Genomic DNA, 17855 nt, shown 5'->3' on the forward strand with positions numbered 1-17855 from the left:
AGTGAAAACAGGAAGAAGATGAAAACTCAGACTGGGTCTGGAGAGGTCTGCACAGGCTTCTGAGCCCTTGGCCTGAGTTGCTCAGGACGGACTTTCTCTCAAGCAGTGCACTACAGGGACAAGTACAAATTAGTTGGTCAGGGAAGCCTGCTTGAGTCTCAGAGTCTGGGTTTATGTGGAGGGTTAGACGTGTAGGTGCATTCACCTGTGACTGGCCATGGTCACCAAATCTAAGAAACCCAACGGTGAATGAGGCGCCCATCACCAACCTTGGTGTGTGCAGAACAGTGCTGACAGGCCGATGTGGCATTGCTCCGGTATAGACACAGAATCATCAATGATTGGTAGAAAGAACCTTTTGAAGGGCACGTTTCTAGGGTTTGGCCAGGATCGATCGTGGCTCCGGTCTCCCCTGGAGAGATGCTCTGAGTGAGTTGTGTTGACTCTTTCTTCATGGGATGGCACATAAGCTCTATTAGTGAGAAAATCAACTCCACGATACAATAGAATATTTTTCAGATTGGAAGCTCACAAATGCATCCAAAAGAACTTTATGAAAGAGAAATAGAAGGCTTATGGACTAGAGGGTTTACCTGTTCCTTAATAAAGCAGTTACTTACTAAATGTGTCTACTTTGGGGTCCTTCATTACCTTCTTTCCCAGGGTTTAGATTATAGAACCATCACTCCTTCCCGGATCTATTTTGTCAATTCTTAGTTTCCAACTTCACCGTTTATTTTGTGACATTCAGACGTATTGATGTAGAATTGTATGTAATATTCTCTGTTTTTGGAGGCCTTCACAATCTGTGGCTTTTTCCTTTCTTGGATACCTATCGTGCGGATTGCATTTTCTTTCTTTTTCTCCATTTGAATAGTCTACCTAGAAGTATATCTACTTCAGCAGGTTTTCCAAAACCAATCTCCTTTCCAAAATAAATATTAGTGTTTTCATTTATTATTTATTAATTACTGCATTTATATTTATTAATTCTTCCTTTCTGCTCCCCGCGCCTCCCATGAACAGAGGGGCCAGGATAGCTTTAGTTTTCCCATTTAATACTCCAAGTGTTGAAGACTATGACTTAAAAATTTTTTTTTCTAAATGTTTATTTATTTTTGACACAGAGAGAGAGAGAGAGAGAGACAGAGAGACAGAGAGAGACAGAGCATGAATGGGGGAGGGGCAGAGAGAGGGAGACACAGACTCTGAGGCAGGTTCCAGGCTCTGGGCTGTCAGCACAGAGCCGGAGGCGGGGCTCAAACCCACGAACCATGAGATGGGGACCTGAGCCGAAGTTGGAGGCTTAACCAACTGAGCCACCCAGGCACCCCGAAAAATACGACTTTTTTTAAATGAATGAATCTGAGTTATCCATTCACCGAAAGACTTCACTGAAGGATCTTTCCAGCTCCCAGCTTCTCTGCTCTCCACCCACAAGGGTAGTTTGTTCCATCAAAACATCCACTTAAGTTGGGACCATCAGATTCTCTGTACAGGAATTTGAAACCGGAGCTCAAAAATCTGACAGATTTTTTTTTTTCCCTTTATGAGTGAAACTATTCTATCTTCAATTGTCAACAGATATGAAGGTTGACTGAGCACGGGGTGGGGGGTGCAAGGTCTTTAATTTCACTGTCTTCTTGGTGGGGGGAGGTAGGTGAAACAGAGAGGAAAACAAAGAAAGAACAGAGGCAGTGGGGAAGGGGCGCGCAAAAAGGGTCAAGAGAGGCTCATGGGAGGACGCAATATGGGTGTTTTCTTCTTCTGTCTCCCATGTGCTGATTATACACGTGAAAACACCTCTGCCCGCTAAGTGCCCCAAAGTCAGATTGCTCACAGAGAGTAAGAATGATCCTGTTCTCCAAGAGCTGAACTGCCCCTGGTCTATTAACCCATAGTTCAACCTCAGGTCTAAAACTTCCTGCTTGTCAACAAGTTGTATTCCTTTCGGGATTACACATGCACCTGCGCTGAATCCAAATTGCTTAAATCGTAAAGTTTATTTGCTCTCCGTTCGGCTAACGTTTTCCACCTTTAGCTCAGTTGTGAATTTTTGACTCTTCCCCATAGGATTTTGGTTTTCAGTCGGCCTGACCATCATCGTCCAAGATATCCTCAGCTAAGCAGTGAGCACACAACGATACGTCCAAACAGGCGTGTAAAAGCTGCCGCACAAGGACAGCGATACCGTCGACGGCGGACTTCTGGCCGATACAGCTGCTACCACCACCGACTGGGACCCGAATGCGGGCCTTTGGTTTGGCCCACGCGCACATCGGGAGACACCCGGGTTTGAAGGTCAGCAAAAGGAGAGGGGTAAGTCCCAGAAGAGGGAAGAGTGCTCCTCGTTTGGGCAGTCGGAGCAGCTGCTAGGACTTGGGTGGGAGTGAGGGCCAAAGAGCCGGTCAGCGGGGAGGTTGAGCCAGCGGCCTGTGGGTAAGGACTCTGCACTGAAGGGCCAGTGAGGGTGGGGAGCAGCGAAGAGTCCGGATCTCTCTCTCTCCCTCTCTAACGCGCGCGCGCGCGCACACCCACGCGCGCACACACACCCCACCCGGGACGTAAACAACAGCGGAGGCATCAGCGGTGCAGGGCCTGGGGCCCCCGCCCCGCCCCCAGCGCCGGGCCCCGGGTACCCTCGGGGTGGAAGCGGGGGGTGGGGACCGTGCGCGCCACCCGCGGCCGTCCCCTCCCCGCCGCCGCCGTTCCGGGCGCGACCGCGAGAGGGCGGAGGAGGCCGAGGCCGCGGCCGCCCCACCCCTCCCCCACCCCCTCCCCCGCGCCCCGCCCGCCGGTCACTTCGCTTTCGATTCCCCGGTGGCGGGGGCGCCCCGGGCGCGGCGGGGGCGGGACCGGACGGGCCATGGCCTCCGCCCTCGGCCCGCGCGCTCCGCTACCGCTCGCGCGTCTCCGCGGGGCCCGCGCTCTGGCCATGGCGCCGCCGCGCCGCTTCGCGCTGGAGCTGCCGGGCTGCGGCCTGGCCCACTTCGCCGTCGGCGGGGACGCCCCGGGCGCGCGCCTCGACCCCCGCGTGGCCGCGCTCCTGGGCCCGCCCGGCCGCAGCTACTCGCTGTGCGTGCCCGAGGCGCCGGGCGGCGGCTGCGCGGCCCGGGTGCGGGCGGCCCGGCTGCACCAGCGCCTGCTGCACCAGCTGCGCCGCGACCCCCTACGGCGGTGCCAGCTGCGCCGGCTGCTGTGCTACGGCCCCGGCGGCGGGGCGGGCGGCGTGCAGCGCGGCTTCCTGCTCCGCGACCCCGGCGACAGCCCCGACACCCGGCGCGCGCTCTTCTCGCTGCTCGGAGACGCCCCGGGGGGCCCGCGCCTGGGCGAGTTCGTGGGCGACGCGCGCCAGCAGGTGTGGCAGAGCCTGTGGGAGCTGCGGGACGGGGCGGAGTGGCGGCAGGTGGGCCCCCGCGAGCGCGTCCTGGCCGCCCCGGAGCCCGCCCTGCACCCGGTGGTGCCTGACCTGCCCAGCTCCGGGGTCTTCCCGCACCGGGAGGCCGCCCGCGCCGTTCTGGAGGCGGTAAGAGGTCTGCCCCTTCCTCGCACTCGGGGTGGACCCCCCCCTCCCCCAGACAAGGAGGAGTGGGTTCTCGGGTGGGGGGTGGGGCCGGTCTATCCAGCCCGGGCGCTGTTGCCGCGGGGAACTGATTGACGTCCCTGGGCAGATCGGGCCGTGAACCTGAGTGCCCGCCTCTGGTTTAGACGCTGCGGCTTTTTTCTGGATCCTCAGCCGCCTGGAACTTTCCCTCCGAGGCGGCAAGTGATGGATGTCCCGAGGCCGCGCCCGAGTTCCTGCCCTGAATGCGCGGGAGCCTGAAGGCTCTGCGGGAGGAGGAAGGAGGCCGCTGGGTGCCGGGAGGGTCATGCCATCTGGGAAGCCGTCACACTGTTGGGAGGCCGGGGCATGAGTTTTGGGGAGAAAAGGGCCAGGGTTTGGGGTTTGAGAAACGCGTACTGAATCTGTGGCCGCCTGCTGACCGGCTGCCCGTGCGAGCGGCACAAGCCCCCTGTTTTTCCTGTCTCGTCTGTGAAACACTCCCCTTGAGGTGTTTAGGACAAGGAAACATCTGGGGCACAGCAGGTGCTCCGGGAAGGAGCCCCGAGAATCTTTTCCCCGGGGCAGCCTGGGCAGGGCCTGGGGTGTCCAGACTCGACTTGCTGAGGCTGCGCAATGGAGTTTATTCAGTGCCTTCTGCAAGCTTTTGGGATGGTATTAAGGAGCGGTGAAGAGGGCAGGACCAGTCTCCTGGGCTTAAATCCAAACTCCGGCATTTGTTACCTGTGTCACTTTCAGTTTCTTAAACCCTCCTTGCCTCAGTTTCCTTAGTCTGTAGTTGGGAATAATAATGCTGCCACCCTCGCAGGGTTACTGTGAAGGCTGGCCATGTTAATCCTGGAGAAGCACGTAGAAGATTAAGCGTGCACATAAACAAACGTGTGGGCCTCGCTACAGAGCGGGAGAGCAGAGGCGAGAACTTTGAATGCGCAGCACCTCCTGTGCTGCTCCCTGGTGACCGCAGTGCAAGGCTGTCTTCTCCCCTCGTAGCGGGGGCAGGAAGGGACCGGCTGACTGCTTCCGGGAGCTACAGTCCTAGCTGGTTTCCCACATCCCACATACTGCGCCAAGCGGGGCCTGTGCCCCCCCCCCCCCCCCCAGTTGTGGCCTTCCCTCTCCTTCCTCTGGGGTAGCTGGCCCATAAGGCTGAGGGATCTCAGCCGCTGTCGCCTTTTTGAGCCAGAGCTATTCAGTTTAAAATGGAGGGACTCAGCCCCTCTCAGGTTCAAAATTGCTTTTCTTTTTACATGTTTATATTTGACAGAGACAGAGAGAGACAGAGCACGATCCGGGGCAGGGCAGAGAGAGGGAGGCACAGAATCCAAAGCAGGCTCCAGGCTCTGAGCTGTCAGCACAGAGCCCGACGCGGGGCTCGAACTCACGGACCGCGAGATCGTGACCTGAGCCGAAGTCAGACACTTAACTGACCGAGCCACCCAGGCGCCCCAGCCCCTCTCAGGTTCAAAACAGCATGATTTTGGTGTGGTGTGAAACACAACTTATGTCTTATTAGCATTGGGCAATCTTGTTCTCAGCAATCAGATATTGCAAAAGCCCCGTTGCCTCACTATGGCTGCACACGCGTTGTTTTACAGTGTATACCCTTCATTCCTGAGGCCCAAGCAGTGCTCGACCTGGTTGACCAGTTGCCGGAACAAGTCCACAAAGGGAAGTTCCCGGTCATTGCTGTTGAAGGACTGGATGCCACAGGTAATATTACCTTTCGGTTACAGGCAAGGAGAGACATTGATCTCTCGTGGGAATAGACAGGGCTTCACAAGTACAACTTTACACAGAGTTCAGCTCGTAAGCTTCATGGCAGTGTCTACTGTGTGCCATGCACAAAGCCGGGCAGGCGTGCGATGCAAAGGTGAATAAGGCCTTGAGTGGGAGGCCAGGGGAGGGGTGGAGGGGCTGAGCCTCAGGTGCTGTGGCGACCACGAGAAGGCACTTAAGGCAGCCTCCGCGTGGGGGACGGAGCGTGGTTGGGGTGGCTCCCGGAGGGCTGTTTTCTTTTCCTTTTTTTTTTTTTTAATTTTTTTTTTCAACGTTTGTTTATTTTTGGGACAGAGAGAGACAGAGCATGAACGGGGGAGGGGCAGAGAGAGAGGGAGACACAGAATCGGAAACAGGCTCCAGGCTCCGAGCCATCTGCCCAGAGCCTGACGCGGGGCTCGAACTCCCAGACCGCGAGATCGCGACCTGGCTGAAGTCGGACGCTTCACCGACTGCGCCACCCAGGCGCCCCCCGGAGGGCTGTTTTCAGTGAAGATCAGAGCAGGTCAGGTGAGGAAGACAGAAGCGGTCCTCCGGGTGGAAGAAACAGCATGGGCCGAAGAGAAGGGACTTGAGCCAGCCTGGGGCATTTGGGAAGCACAGGCCATTCCGAGGACCCTTTGGAAGTACTAGGAAGTGGGGGGCAGAAGCGTTGGAGCTGGCAGAGATCTCAGAGTACCACGGACATACCCACACTTGGCGCAAAACACAAAAGTAGGAGAAGTAAGGCTGTAAGGGCGGCCGGAGAACAGCCAAGGACAAGGTGGAGCCTGGGCTGAAGTCACGTGGTCCAGCGTGAGGCGGGGCTCCCCGGGCGCAGAGAGTGTGAGGGAGCAAGGTGGAGGTTCTCCCAGGGCCCGGAGGTCTCTGCCAGAGTTTATCATTACTTTGTGATATCTTTCAAGTGTTCTGATACCACACTGAGCAAACCCAGCTTCCTGAAGTTCTGCATCTTTTTTTGTTTTTTTAAATAATCTTAGTAGGTAATGAGCTACGCTGGTTTACGGGTGGAAGGAGTGTCTTTGCTCTGTCTGAGTTCATCTGAGCAGTTTGGGAGTGATACCGCGGCCATGGTAACGAAGCCCTGTGTTTGTATCTGGCCCGCAGGTAAAACCACTGTGACCCAGTCAGTTTCAGACACACTCGGGGCTGTCCTCTTAAAGTCGCCACCTGCTTGCATCAGCCAGTGGAGGAAAATCTTTGATGATGAGCCAACTATCATTAGGAGAGCTTTTTATTCTTTGGGCAATTATATTGTGGCTTCTGAAATAGCCAAAGAATCTACAAAATCTCCTGTGATTATAGACAGGTAGGTATGAAGGTCCTATGAGTTTGGCATTTTGTTCCCCAACATGTAAGTGTGTGTGTGTACCTACACATGCTTGTATTCAACTGTGTATGTTAAGTCAAACCACGTGATGATAAGAATAGGAAGAATGCCTATACTTTATTAATCACCTATATCGCAGGCTGGCATTTCGCTAAGAGCATGCATACCATTGTTCGATATCTGGAACAATTATGCGTGGTTAGTGGATACTACATGTTATCCCCAATTTACTGATGAGAAACATAGGTTTTCGAAAGGTCGGGGCGCCTAGGGAGCTCAGGGGTTGAGCGTCCAACTTCGGCTCAGGCTGTGATCTCACGGCTTGTGAGCTCGAGCCCCGCGTCGGGCTCTGTACTGACAGCTCAGAGCCTGGAGCCTGCTTCGGATTCTGTGTCTCCCGCCTCTCTGCCCCTCCCCCGCTCATGCTCTGTCTCTCTCTCTCTCTCTCTCTCTTTTTCTCTCAAAAATAAACATTAAAAAAAAAAAAAAAAAGGTTAAGTGACCTGCTAAGTGACTAAGCTAGAAATGGTGTATGAGGATATTGGCCAAAGGCTGTGCTTTTAGAAGTTGATGCTTTCAGTGGTTCATTTGTTCACCGGCTTATTTGTAAAACACTGATTGGGCATCTCCTATGTGCCAAAGGTGGCTCTCAATTTAGGGGATTTGGCGGTCCGTGAGCTAGGCAATGCCCTGCTTGCGTGGAGCAGACATACTGTTGCAGGAGAAGTTGATGGGCAAGTGCATAAAGAACTGTGATACTATCAGAGAGTGATAAATACTCCTAAGAGGGTAAAGCGAAGTGGGTATGGCTGAGGAAGGCCTGTATAAGGGGGTAACATTGATCTGAGCTCTGAACGCCCCTGAAGAGGTGGAAATGAAAACTGTGGAGTAACAGCGTTATGGACAGCAGGGTCAGTAAGAGCAAAGCCTACAGACAGAAAGAAGTTGACATAATCCAGGACTAGAAACAGGCCAGTGTAATGAGCACATAGTGGACCAGGGGCTGCTTTCTGGGTGAATGAGCAGAGAGAGAGAGAGGCAGAGGATAGAGGAGAAGGGCCCGTAGGCCGAGAGAGTGTGGGTTTTATTCTGAGCGCCGAGGGGAGCCATTGGAAGGTTTCAGATAATGAAGTGGTGTAAACTGATTTGTGTGTTTCCAATTCCATACGTAAGAAATAGCTCAACATACCACACGAATGGATGAAAGCAAGTTATCCTAGGCTTTAAATCACCGGGACTCGGTGGTACGGAAATTACAGTCGCGATGAGATCGCAGCTTGCTCTCATCAGGTTGCTGAGAACCAGTTAAAATGCCCTAATGCCCAGAGCTCAGAGCTGGCGATCACGTGCACGGATTGACGCCCTCCGGGGTGCTGGTGGGCTAGGAGAGCACTTTGTGGAGACGAGACCGCTTCACCGCCTGAAGAAACCGAGATGCCTTGAGCGGTGTTCAGATGCTGAAAAATGTGAAAAACCAAAGCCCATCAGTAGAAGAAAGGGTGCATAAATGCCAGTGTATTTGTAAAATGGGGCCCCATCGGCCACGTAGACCAGTGCAGTGCATGCCTGTGCAGAAATTACAAAACCGTAATCTGAAAAAATTGAGTTGCAGACGGGCGTTCAGTAGAACACATGCAAATTAAGACAAACTGTAGAGTACGGAGGGATGGAAGGTTATTGAGCAAATTCAGGAGAGGGCTAGGGAAAAAGACGCACGGTCGATAAAAAGTCCAAAAGGTCATGAGCTGCGTTTACGTTATTGCTTCGCATCACGTGAATGTTTGTTGCCCTTTCTGCAATTTTGCTTATTTTTGGAAAGATAAGAACGGCATTGAAAGTATGACAAGAGTTCAGGAGAAAGCAGGAATCATAACTGTAAATCTCAAGGAATTTCAAGTAGGGAACACACCCAAGTATAGCCCGCACCCGTGTCCGGACTTAGGACCTCACCATCCCCCATAAAGCCACCTCCTTCTCCCACCCGGTCACCGTCCGTTCTCCCCCCCCCGCCCCCCCCCCCCCCCCCCCGTGATAACTGCTGCCCTGACCTCCATCACCGTGGACTTGTTCCTTCTGTTTTTGAACTGCTTGTCCACGCAGGTGTGCATTACTGCTCTTTGCATCTGACGGCCTTCATGCCGCGTATGATACTCCCCTTGCTGCTATGAACACGTTTTAACGTTTTTGTTTTATTACTGTTTTTTTTTTTTTTTTGAGAGAGGGAGAGAGTGTGTGTGCATGGGGGAGGGGCAGAGAGAGCCAGAGGGGGAGCGGGGATCCCAAGCAGGCTCTGCACACTGTCAGTGCAGAGCTCAACACAGGGCTCGAACCCACGAACTACGAGATCGTGGCCTGAGCCGAGATCAAGAGCCGACCGCCTAACCGACAGAGCCACCCAGATGCCCCTTGCTGTGGACATTTTTTACGTAACTCTGGTGCCTGTATATCTGTGGTTCTGGTGCAGAGATGCCCAGGAGCAGAGCTGCAGGGGCGTGGGGGTTCACATGTGTACCACTTCAGCAAATATTCCAGAAAGTTTTTTGAAGTGGTTGAAACAACTCACAGCCACCCCCACCCCCCACCAGCAGTGTTTGAGAATTCCCTTTGACTCGCATCCTGGTCAGCACTTAGCATCGCCAGCCTTTTATGCTAGGCTTTCCCCTTGTTCAAGCTGGTTTGCCACATCTGGAAACTTCTACCCCTTTCTTGAAATACCTTCCCCTGCACTTTGCTGTACAGGCTTTTCTGTAGCTCTGCAACACCCCCACGGAAAGGCGGTTCTGAGCGTGTGCAGGAAATAAGGCCTGAGGTGGTGGGTTGCCGGGCGAGAGGAAAACAGTGAAAATGAGTTAGAAGCCGGGTACTCTCGTCGGAGCGACCGTGCCGGGAGGTAGTTTTAACTTCAGGGATGGCAAGGTGGTTATTTCAAGAGGTTGAGGGTTGGCAAGAAGGGTGAGAAACTGGATTCCTTTGTGGGACTTCTTTGGGGGATGTTTTTGCCCCGTTATTAATAAGTGAATCTGCCATATTTGAGATTTTTTTTGTTTGCATGCAGTGTCCTTTTTCAATGAGAAAGCCTGAACTTTTCCTCATATGGTGCGACTCGATGAGGCGCGTTGTTTCCTCCGATGTCCCAGGTCCTGAAGCTGCGCTGGCTTCTGTGTGTAGGTGGATGCTGGTCCCCTCCGCTCCCAGCTTCCTAATCCGTTAAAGGGAGGGAGCCCTCCTCGCTTCCCCACCTACCATTAGGACTGGTGATGAATAGCCATTGAGTTGACAGGGGGAAGTGCTTCAAAATAGCAAATCGCTATGAAGATACAAAGCGTTATTATAGAAGCTGTGTATAACGTGCGGACAAATTGCATCTGATTTGAAGCCATGTGGTTTCCCTGAAGGCAGAATGGAAAATACTAAGTAGCGGAGAGTCTGAAATTGATGGCCAGAGGGTGTGATTATTTGAAATGAGTCACGGCGTTGTCAGGGAGAGAGCTCTAGCTATAGAAAACCGGGCTTCCATTTTTACCTTGATTTTCCTTCTTTGTGTCTGCGAATCGTCGACAATTTTGCTCTTTAAAGAGATACTGTATCACCTTGTCAAACGGGAAGAAAAGAGCAGTTATTTGTTGTCTGGGTGGGCTTTGTTCATGTGTAAAGATTTTAATGAAATCCATTTTAGACTATACCCTCATCCAGCTGAAAAAAACGAGGGAGACAGAGTAGTTTTTGATGGTGACTGTGGTTAAGGTTGGCAACTTAATCACCCTCATTACCTTCAAAAGTCTATTCTTGCTGATGGTTTTTCTACAAAAGGAAGGCTTTTAAAATTAAGATGATATCAGCCTCTGTATTCATAGCTGAGTATTTAATTCAGTGAACACGGAACATGTGCAAAAAAGCAGAATAACTTGTAGTCTGGCTGCCAAGAAACAGAAAACCTGGACCCTTCATGGATTTATTCGGCTTGGGAGACGAGATGCATCTGAGAGAGAAGGTGAAAGCGCACGCTTGGAAATGGTGACTCAGGGACGCGGCACAGAGAAATGCTTCCGGGCAGGACTCAAGGAGCTGGCCGATAACGGTGGCCACTTCTGGAGGTGGATGAGGGCTTCGAAGGATGCATGGTGTGAGAATTGCTCACCTCCCAAGTTAATTTTTATTTGTGTCTCCTTTTCAGTACCGTCTGTATCACCATCATTTGAAAATGCAGCTTTAGTTATAAGCAGTGTCCGCTAAACATTAGGGATTTTCTTTTTAAAAAAATCTTTTTTAACGTTTATTCATTTTTGAGAGACAGAGACAGAGTGCGAGCAGGGGAGGGGCAGAGGGAGAGAGGGAGACACAGAATCTGAAACAGGCTCCAGGCTCTGAGCTGTCAGCACAGAGCCCGACAAAGGGCTCGAACTCATGGACCTCGAGATATGACCTGAGCCAAAGTCGGACGCTTAACCGACTGAGCCACTCAGGCGCCCAACATTTGGTGTTTTCTTTTTAATTTAATTTAATTAATTTATTTATTTATTTTGGTGTTTTCTTATAATGACAGTGTGATGCACAGATATGGTCTATGTTTGTGGCAACTGTGAAAGAGAAACGGGGTTTTGCATGCTTTTCATTTTTCCGATGAGGAAATTGAGACTACGTTGGCTTAAATGAGTTACCTGTGTCCGAAGAGCAAGTAGGTGGCAGAAGGTAGATTAACACACAGCTCAGATAACACTGTGAATTCGTTTGGTAGATGCCAGTCCATCCTTTTCACTGGGAACAGTAGTTCAAGTCTCCAATGGTTAAGAATTTAGGATTTTAAAACATTGAATTTAGTAAGTTGAAAATACACACAAGGATGGGGCCATGGGTCCTTCTCCACCCTGGAATGTGTGTAACTGTTTCATAAATATCTGTGATGAGAGTCCTTTGATATTGAACTTGGAGTTTTGTAGCCTCTTAAAATTGGAATATGACATGAGCAGGTCAAGATTATAATAAGCTATGCCAATTAATGAAATGATTCCAATTTAGTCATATGCACACCCAGAGAACATTTATTGTGTACCTACTGTGTGCCACACGCTGGTTTCAGGTTTTGGAAGGCGGGAGTGACTAAACAAGAAATTTTCTAACGGAGGAGCCCGAAGAGGTCATGCCTATAAACAACTTGCTTTTCTTTACCGTGAGAAGTTCTTCCGTAGAGTCAGGCGTGAGGGGCATTGGGAGCCCAGAGGAGAAAACAGTGAGCTCTCCATGGGGCTCTGTCCGAGTGGGACTGTGCAGGCGGAGTAGGAGTTTTGCTGACTGACAGCCTCACTCCCGCTGGAAGAAAGTGTGAAGACAGGCCCACGTGGAGCCGTGTGCCTGGACACACACTGTAACTGTGTCTTCATGAGGCTGGACGTTTCCGGCAGGCAGTGGAAAGCCATTGGGCGTTTTGGAATAGATGTTCTTTTTTTTTTTTTTTTTTTTAACATTCATTTATTTTTGATAGAGAGAGACAGAGCACAAGTCCGGGAGGGGCAGAGAGAGAAGGAGACACAGAATCTGAAGCGGGCTCCAGGCTCCAAGCTGTCAGCACGGAGCCCGACGCGGGGCTCAAACTCACGGACCGCGAGATCATGACCTGAGCCGAAGTTGGACGCTCAACCGACTGAGCCGCCCAGGCGCCCCCAGATTGAGTTTTATTTATTGAACAAATTGCAATGCAGGGAAAACTTGAGCAGAGCCGTGCTGGCTTCAGCCTCTCGCGCAGCAGATTTTCAGGTGCAACTTGACCTTGGCCTCTGCAGATGGAGATCTCACTTGTCCTCTCCTTCCCAGGTACTGGCACAGCACGGCCACCTATGCCATCGCCACCGAGGTGACCGGGGGGCTCCAGTACCTGCCCCCGGCCCATCACCCTATATACCAGTGGCCCAGGGACCTGCTCAGACCCGACCTGGTCCTGCTGCTCACAGTGAGCCCCAAGAAGAGGATGCAGAGAATTGAGGGCCGGGGCGTGGAGCGGACCAGAGAGGAAGCTGAACTGGAGGCCGACAGCATGTTTCGTCAAAAGTAGGTGTCCCGATGTGAACGGCAGGGGTTCCTGGCCGTGGCGGAGAGCCAGGATGGGTGCCGACTTTAGGAATGTGGAGGAAATGACGTTTTTCTCGTTGTTCAGACCCGAGAGGCAGTATCCCCCAGAGTAGTTCAGCTCCTTCTGACGGTGCAGTTCCCACACGGCCACAGCATTGGTGACGCACGGCCACAGGGCATCGGGGCTTCCTTCCAGTCCTGGCTGTGCCAGGAACAGTGTGAACCCGGGGAAGACAATACACATGTCTGGGTCCTGGTTCCCCAGTCCTAATAGAATGGGCACAGAGTGCTGTCCGATGACCTCACTGTGACTTTTCCTTAGAAGGTGCTTCCCGTGTGTCAGGCATCTGGGTCCAGATGCTCTCTGATGCGCACGAGGGCGACGTCACCCGTCTTTTACGGTTTACAAAACTGAGGCTGCAAGGATGAAGTGACTTGTCTGGATTTGCATAGCTACTGTGTAGGAAACTTGGGATTAAAATCAAGATCTTTTTTGATTTTAAAGGCAGTGCTTTTGTTTTCATGAGAAAGCTGTGGGACGGTAGCTGGAGACCCTGGACCAGAGCCTCACTGTTTTAGAGCCGAGGTTGAATCCGTTCTGTAGGACTGGTTTGAAAAGCCAAAGCGGGGTAGTTTATATAAATAAACAATCATAGCACCGCTGTCATAACACAGCCCTGTTATAAATAGTTAAATAACAACTCTACTGTGTGCAAAGACACCGTGTCAAGCAGTTTACTCGTATTAATTCAATTAGGCCTCGTGACACATCACCAGGAAGGCATTATTTCAGCCCTCGTTTTACAGGTGAGAAAACCGAGGCGGAGGGGAAAGCAGTTTGATGAGTTCACTGAGCTACTGAGTAGTAAACAGAACGTGTTACAACCACGTGCTGTCACGCTTCCCTAACGCCACCGGCCTCTGTCATTCCTACACGTCAAGGCTAGCTAACACCCGAAGGAGTTCTGGAACAACCTGGTGAATCTTTCAGAGACTCGTCTGTGAAGACAGTGTCCGTGCCGAGGGCCTCTGGCTTGTCTGAAATCCTTCGGGGCACAGACTGGGGAGCGATTTCCTGTGTGCCCAATTAGTTCACCTCTTGGAATCTGCTACTTTCTCTGCAGAAATGGGGGTGACACGGTTCCCTTCCTCAGGTCACCCTGAGTATGAAAACAGAAGAAGCATGTAGAACGCTGATGCCAGTATAGAAAACAGGTAGCCGTAAAGGCTAGCTACTAAACATTACTCTGAATTTGTTATTTATTAACCAAAACGTGTCACACGTCTCCTGCGGACAAAGCTAGCGGCTGAGGGCAACAGCGCGATAAATCAGATGGGGCCCTTGCTGCGTGCATCCTGGTGGGGAAGTGGCATTTGTGTGTAGTGCCTTGTTAAAAAATAAGCCAACTCTTTTCATTTCTGCCTGTCCCCAGGGTAGAAGTGTCCTATCAGCGGATGGAGAACCCCGCCTGCCATGTGGTTGATGCTAGTCCCTCGAGAGAGAAAGTCCTCCAGACGGTTTTAGGCATAATCCAAAATAATTTTAGCTAATTGTAATTACTCCAAAATGTAATTCTGCATTTTGGCAGATTTGATGTTGTTTGATACATCTAGGCCCACGGCGGGGTACACGGTTTTCCCAGATTTCTGTTGCATAACCATGGCGTGTGCTAGAAAGCCGAAGACCAGACCATTTCGATTTTACCTACACCGTTATACTCCCTTCTGACCAAAGGACCCGTCAAGGTTGAGACCGTCAACGTTCCAGCCAGAGATCAGTGATTGCTTTCTTCAAGTGTAACAAACGTTTTCCTGGAACGCGTTTTCAGCTACGTTCCTACCAAATCCCTCCAAGTTTTGTCTTATCCAGAAAGCATGAGGTATACAGAAATAACCAGGAAGATCTTCCAAATCGGCGGAAGCCCCTCCGGCCCCTCCCATACCTCCTCTTGGGTCACTGATGAGACCCTGATGTGACATAGTTACCTCCTTCCCAATATGGCCTCACTCCATCATTGGGGGGCTCAGCCCTGATCCTAGAGCTAAATGCTCCTGAAGAAAGGGTCCACGTGTCCTGGCTGTCTGAGGACAACGCCCACAGGGTCACCTTGTGGGTAGGCGACACTTACAAAGAAGACATCTGATTCGTGTCTCACAACCCCTGAGATGATCCCCTTGTGGTCAGAGTCAAATATAGAGACTGCCAACCCAGATGCTCTCAATACAAATATACCAACCCACTTTGGATTATGTTCTGTTTATTTATGTCCCTTTCCTTTCCTCTGAAAACACGGCTTTGGATATAATGAGTGTTTTGGACTAAACTAGATGCATTAAAACTTAGCCAATGCAGCAATATATTTATGTTGATATTTACATCATGTTTCTCCTCGGTGGAGGGGCTATGCTTTACTAATTAAAATCAAAGCCAAGAAGCTAAAGGCAGTGCTTGTTGTGTATTTTCATTACACAGATTTAATTTATCTTGCTAAATAAGCACAGTGGATCCTGGAATGGGGTTTCTTAGTAAATTATCTTGCACTTGAATGTCTTATGATTACATATGAAATCAGCTTTGAGATCTGTTTGCTTAGGAAAAAGAAATGGCTGAGGAAAGAGGAAATTTAATAGCTATGTGGCCTTGGGTGAGTCGCTGAACATCAATAGCCCATGTAACTTGATCTGAAAAGTGATAATCATCCTTTATTTGTATTAAGGAGTTGGCTGAACCAGGTGATTACCTAAAATCCCTTCTGGTTCTAAGATAGATGAAGCTTGCAGCTTGTTTTGGGGGGAATGTCTTCTTGCCAAGACATTTAAGTCTTAGACAAGGCCTTATCTGGTTATGTGGGGACTTGAATTATAATAAATTTCATATTAATAACTGTATCATACTGTCTTTCAAAAGAATTCCAGGTAATTTTTATATAATATATTTGCATATATAACTATGTAATGGGTTTCTGTTGAAAATATTTTTTAAAGCTAATAAAGAGCATTAGGTTCCTGTAAGATGTGATATCTGTGTCCTTGGTATTATTTAGTCTGAACATTTTGAAAAGCTTGTGTTGGCAGTCTAGAAAAACAAACATTTCATGCCTGCCTTCTGTACCTCGCAAATGAATAAAGTTGTTGGGATTGTCCAGTTTATGGTGGTGTCCCCCATATATGTTGTTTTTTCTGAGGCGTCCCTCCAGTGTGGCTTCCTGGAATTTTTGGTTAGCAAAGTGGGGAGGTGTGAACTCGTGGGCCAAGAGGGATCTCTGGTCAAAGTGGTTTCAGAGGGAGGGGGTTGTGTTCACTTTCTCGTAAATGCTGTTTCAGGAAAGTAGAATCTTTTCTTCATTGCAGATATTAAGAAGAAGAAATCGTTCTTTGTACACTTGGGTTCTTTCATGCACCGATAGGTGTGTGATTTATGAGCATGAGACAAGACAGCACCTCCTACCCAGAAACTTGATGACAAGGAATCATTCGCTTGGCTCGGTTTCGTGACAAGTTGGGTTTCGCTTCTGGTCTTGTGATAGACCTTTGGTTGTCCCAAGTATTTATTCTCCCTTTCTTCCACAGTAATAGAATTTTTGACTTGACACATGGTTGCCAAGAATTATGAGTACATTCCCAAGGCTTCCTTGCAGCTAGAGTGGCCAACTGGGCACATATAGGTCTTCCAGGAGCCTGTGAGCAGAGGGGCGTATGGAGTGTCGCTTCCTCTGCTGACCCTTCACGCTGTCTGGTATTCGGCGGTGACAGTGAGCCTTCCTGGGACCGAGGGACAAGGGTGACACTGTGGAGGTGCAGAGGCAACGACAGGAGGCTTGAACGGAGGCTGCCTTCATTCCTGAAAACAGATGTGGACAAGGGATGAATGCGTAAAGGGCATAAAGGGCATCTACTTAGGGAAGGGCCGTCAGGCAGACCCAGGGCACGTATGGTACCTCAGATTCCTCCTCGTCCACAGACTGCCTCTCTCAGTGGCACGTTCTGAACTCTTTTTTGTTTTCCAGAGTGTTTTGTTTTTATTTTTTTTTGCTGCGCCCTCTCTCTGTGACCTCTCTGTCTTCTAGGAGCAATGTGTAGCATATTTTTCTTTTAAAGATTTTATTTTTCTTAAGCAATCTCTGCACCCAACGTGGGGCTCGAACCCACGGCCCTGACCTCAAGAGCTGCGTGCTCTACTGACAGAGCCAGCCAGGGGCCCGAACTGTGTAGCATCTTCAAAGTGCTTAGGCCCTGGGATCTTCTTGGAATGTGTATCAGGGAAATAGTCGGTGAGGCACATACAAATGTTACATCATCTCCGCATGACACACTTCAAGTAATTGGGGCATATGTATGTATTTGCATAATGTATGTTTATGTAGAATATGTATCCATTAAATACATCAGGGTAGATCTTTTATTATGAAGATATTTGTTTATTTATTTATGAGAGAGCATGTGCCCCTGTGTGCGTGAGGAAGAGCAGAGAGAGGGAGAGAGAGAATCCCAAGCAGCCTCCGTGCTGTCTCGAACCCACGGAAGCCCAAGAACCATGAGATCGTGACCTGAGCCGAAATCGAGAGTCGGCCGCTTAACCGACCGAGCCACCCAGGTGCCCCGAGGGTGAACCCTTTTAAGGGACTCCTAAGCAGAGTACAGGCCACCTAAGAAGGTGTAAAGCATCAAAAATACTTTTCTCTCAGTGAGAGCCGGTGATTTCAATTTCAGCCGAAAGCAAAGATACAGCTGAAATTATTTTACAGCATTTCACTAGGTTGGCAGGTCCAGGATGGGAACTCTGTGTACGCGAGAGCAACAGTATGATTGCAGGTGTGCTGGGAGATTGCAGGTGTTTCTGGCCTTAGGCTTTCTTCGTATGCAGGCTGTTGTTTTTCTTTGAACCTGGGAGCCAGACCGTAAGCTATGTTTCACGTTGGCAAATACGTCCACTAGCAAGTTCGTTTGAACCTTAGGCTTCTGTAAAGGTAGCTGTGTTCATATACTTGGATATATTTCTCGTGGGAGCAGGGAGAGGAGAAATGAATGCTGTCTTTTTTCCCCCAGAAGGTTTTACTTTCTTCCTCACTTTATTACTGTTTAATTTTTTAAATCTTTATTTATTTTTGAGAGACAGAGACAGAG

At 50.3% G+C, this 17855-nt stretch overlaps 1 protein-coding gene across 1 annotated transcript; it reads left to right on the plus strand.

Annotated features, from left to right (window-relative positions):
• Window positions 1–2820: 2820 nt before the first annotated feature.
• CMPK2 (cytidine/uridine monophosphate kinase 2) lies at window positions 2821–15881 on the plus strand. The gene is made up of 5 exons (XM_027077807.2): window positions 2821–3526; window positions 5158–5272; window positions 6446–6647; window positions 12477–12710; window positions 14165–15881. The coding sequence occupies exons 1-5, from the start codon at window positions 2867–2869 to the stop codon at window positions 14280–14282; spliced, it is 1329 nt and encodes a 442-aa protein (XP_026933608.2). The 5' UTR covers window positions 2821–2866; the 3' UTR covers window positions 14283–15881.
• The last annotated feature ends 1974 nt before the right edge of the window (window positions 15882–17855 follow it).

This window comes from Acinonyx jubatus, chromosome A3, assembly GCF_027475565.1.
Source record: "Acinonyx jubatus isolate Ajub_Pintada_27869175 chromosome A3, VMU_Ajub_asm_v1.0, whole genome shotgun sequence".
Taxonomy (NCBI): domain Eukaryota; kingdom Metazoa; phylum Chordata; class Mammalia; order Carnivora; family Felidae; genus Acinonyx; species Acinonyx jubatus.

Bases quoted from the DNA above. Each gene is read 5' to 3' on its own strand.
- CMPK2 (XM_027077807.2), top strand. From the start codon at position 2,867: ATGGCCTCCGCCCTCGGCCCGCGCGCTCCGCTACCGCTCGCGCGTCTC. The intron at 6,648-12,476 runs GTAGGTATGAAG...TCTCCTTCCCAG, and splicing joins TCTCCTGTGATTATAGACAG to GTACTGGCACAGCACGGCCA. The intron at 12,711-14,164 runs GTAGGTGTCCCG...GCCTGTCCCCAG, and splicing joins GACAGCATGTTTCGTCAAAA to GGTAGAAGTGTCCTATCAGC.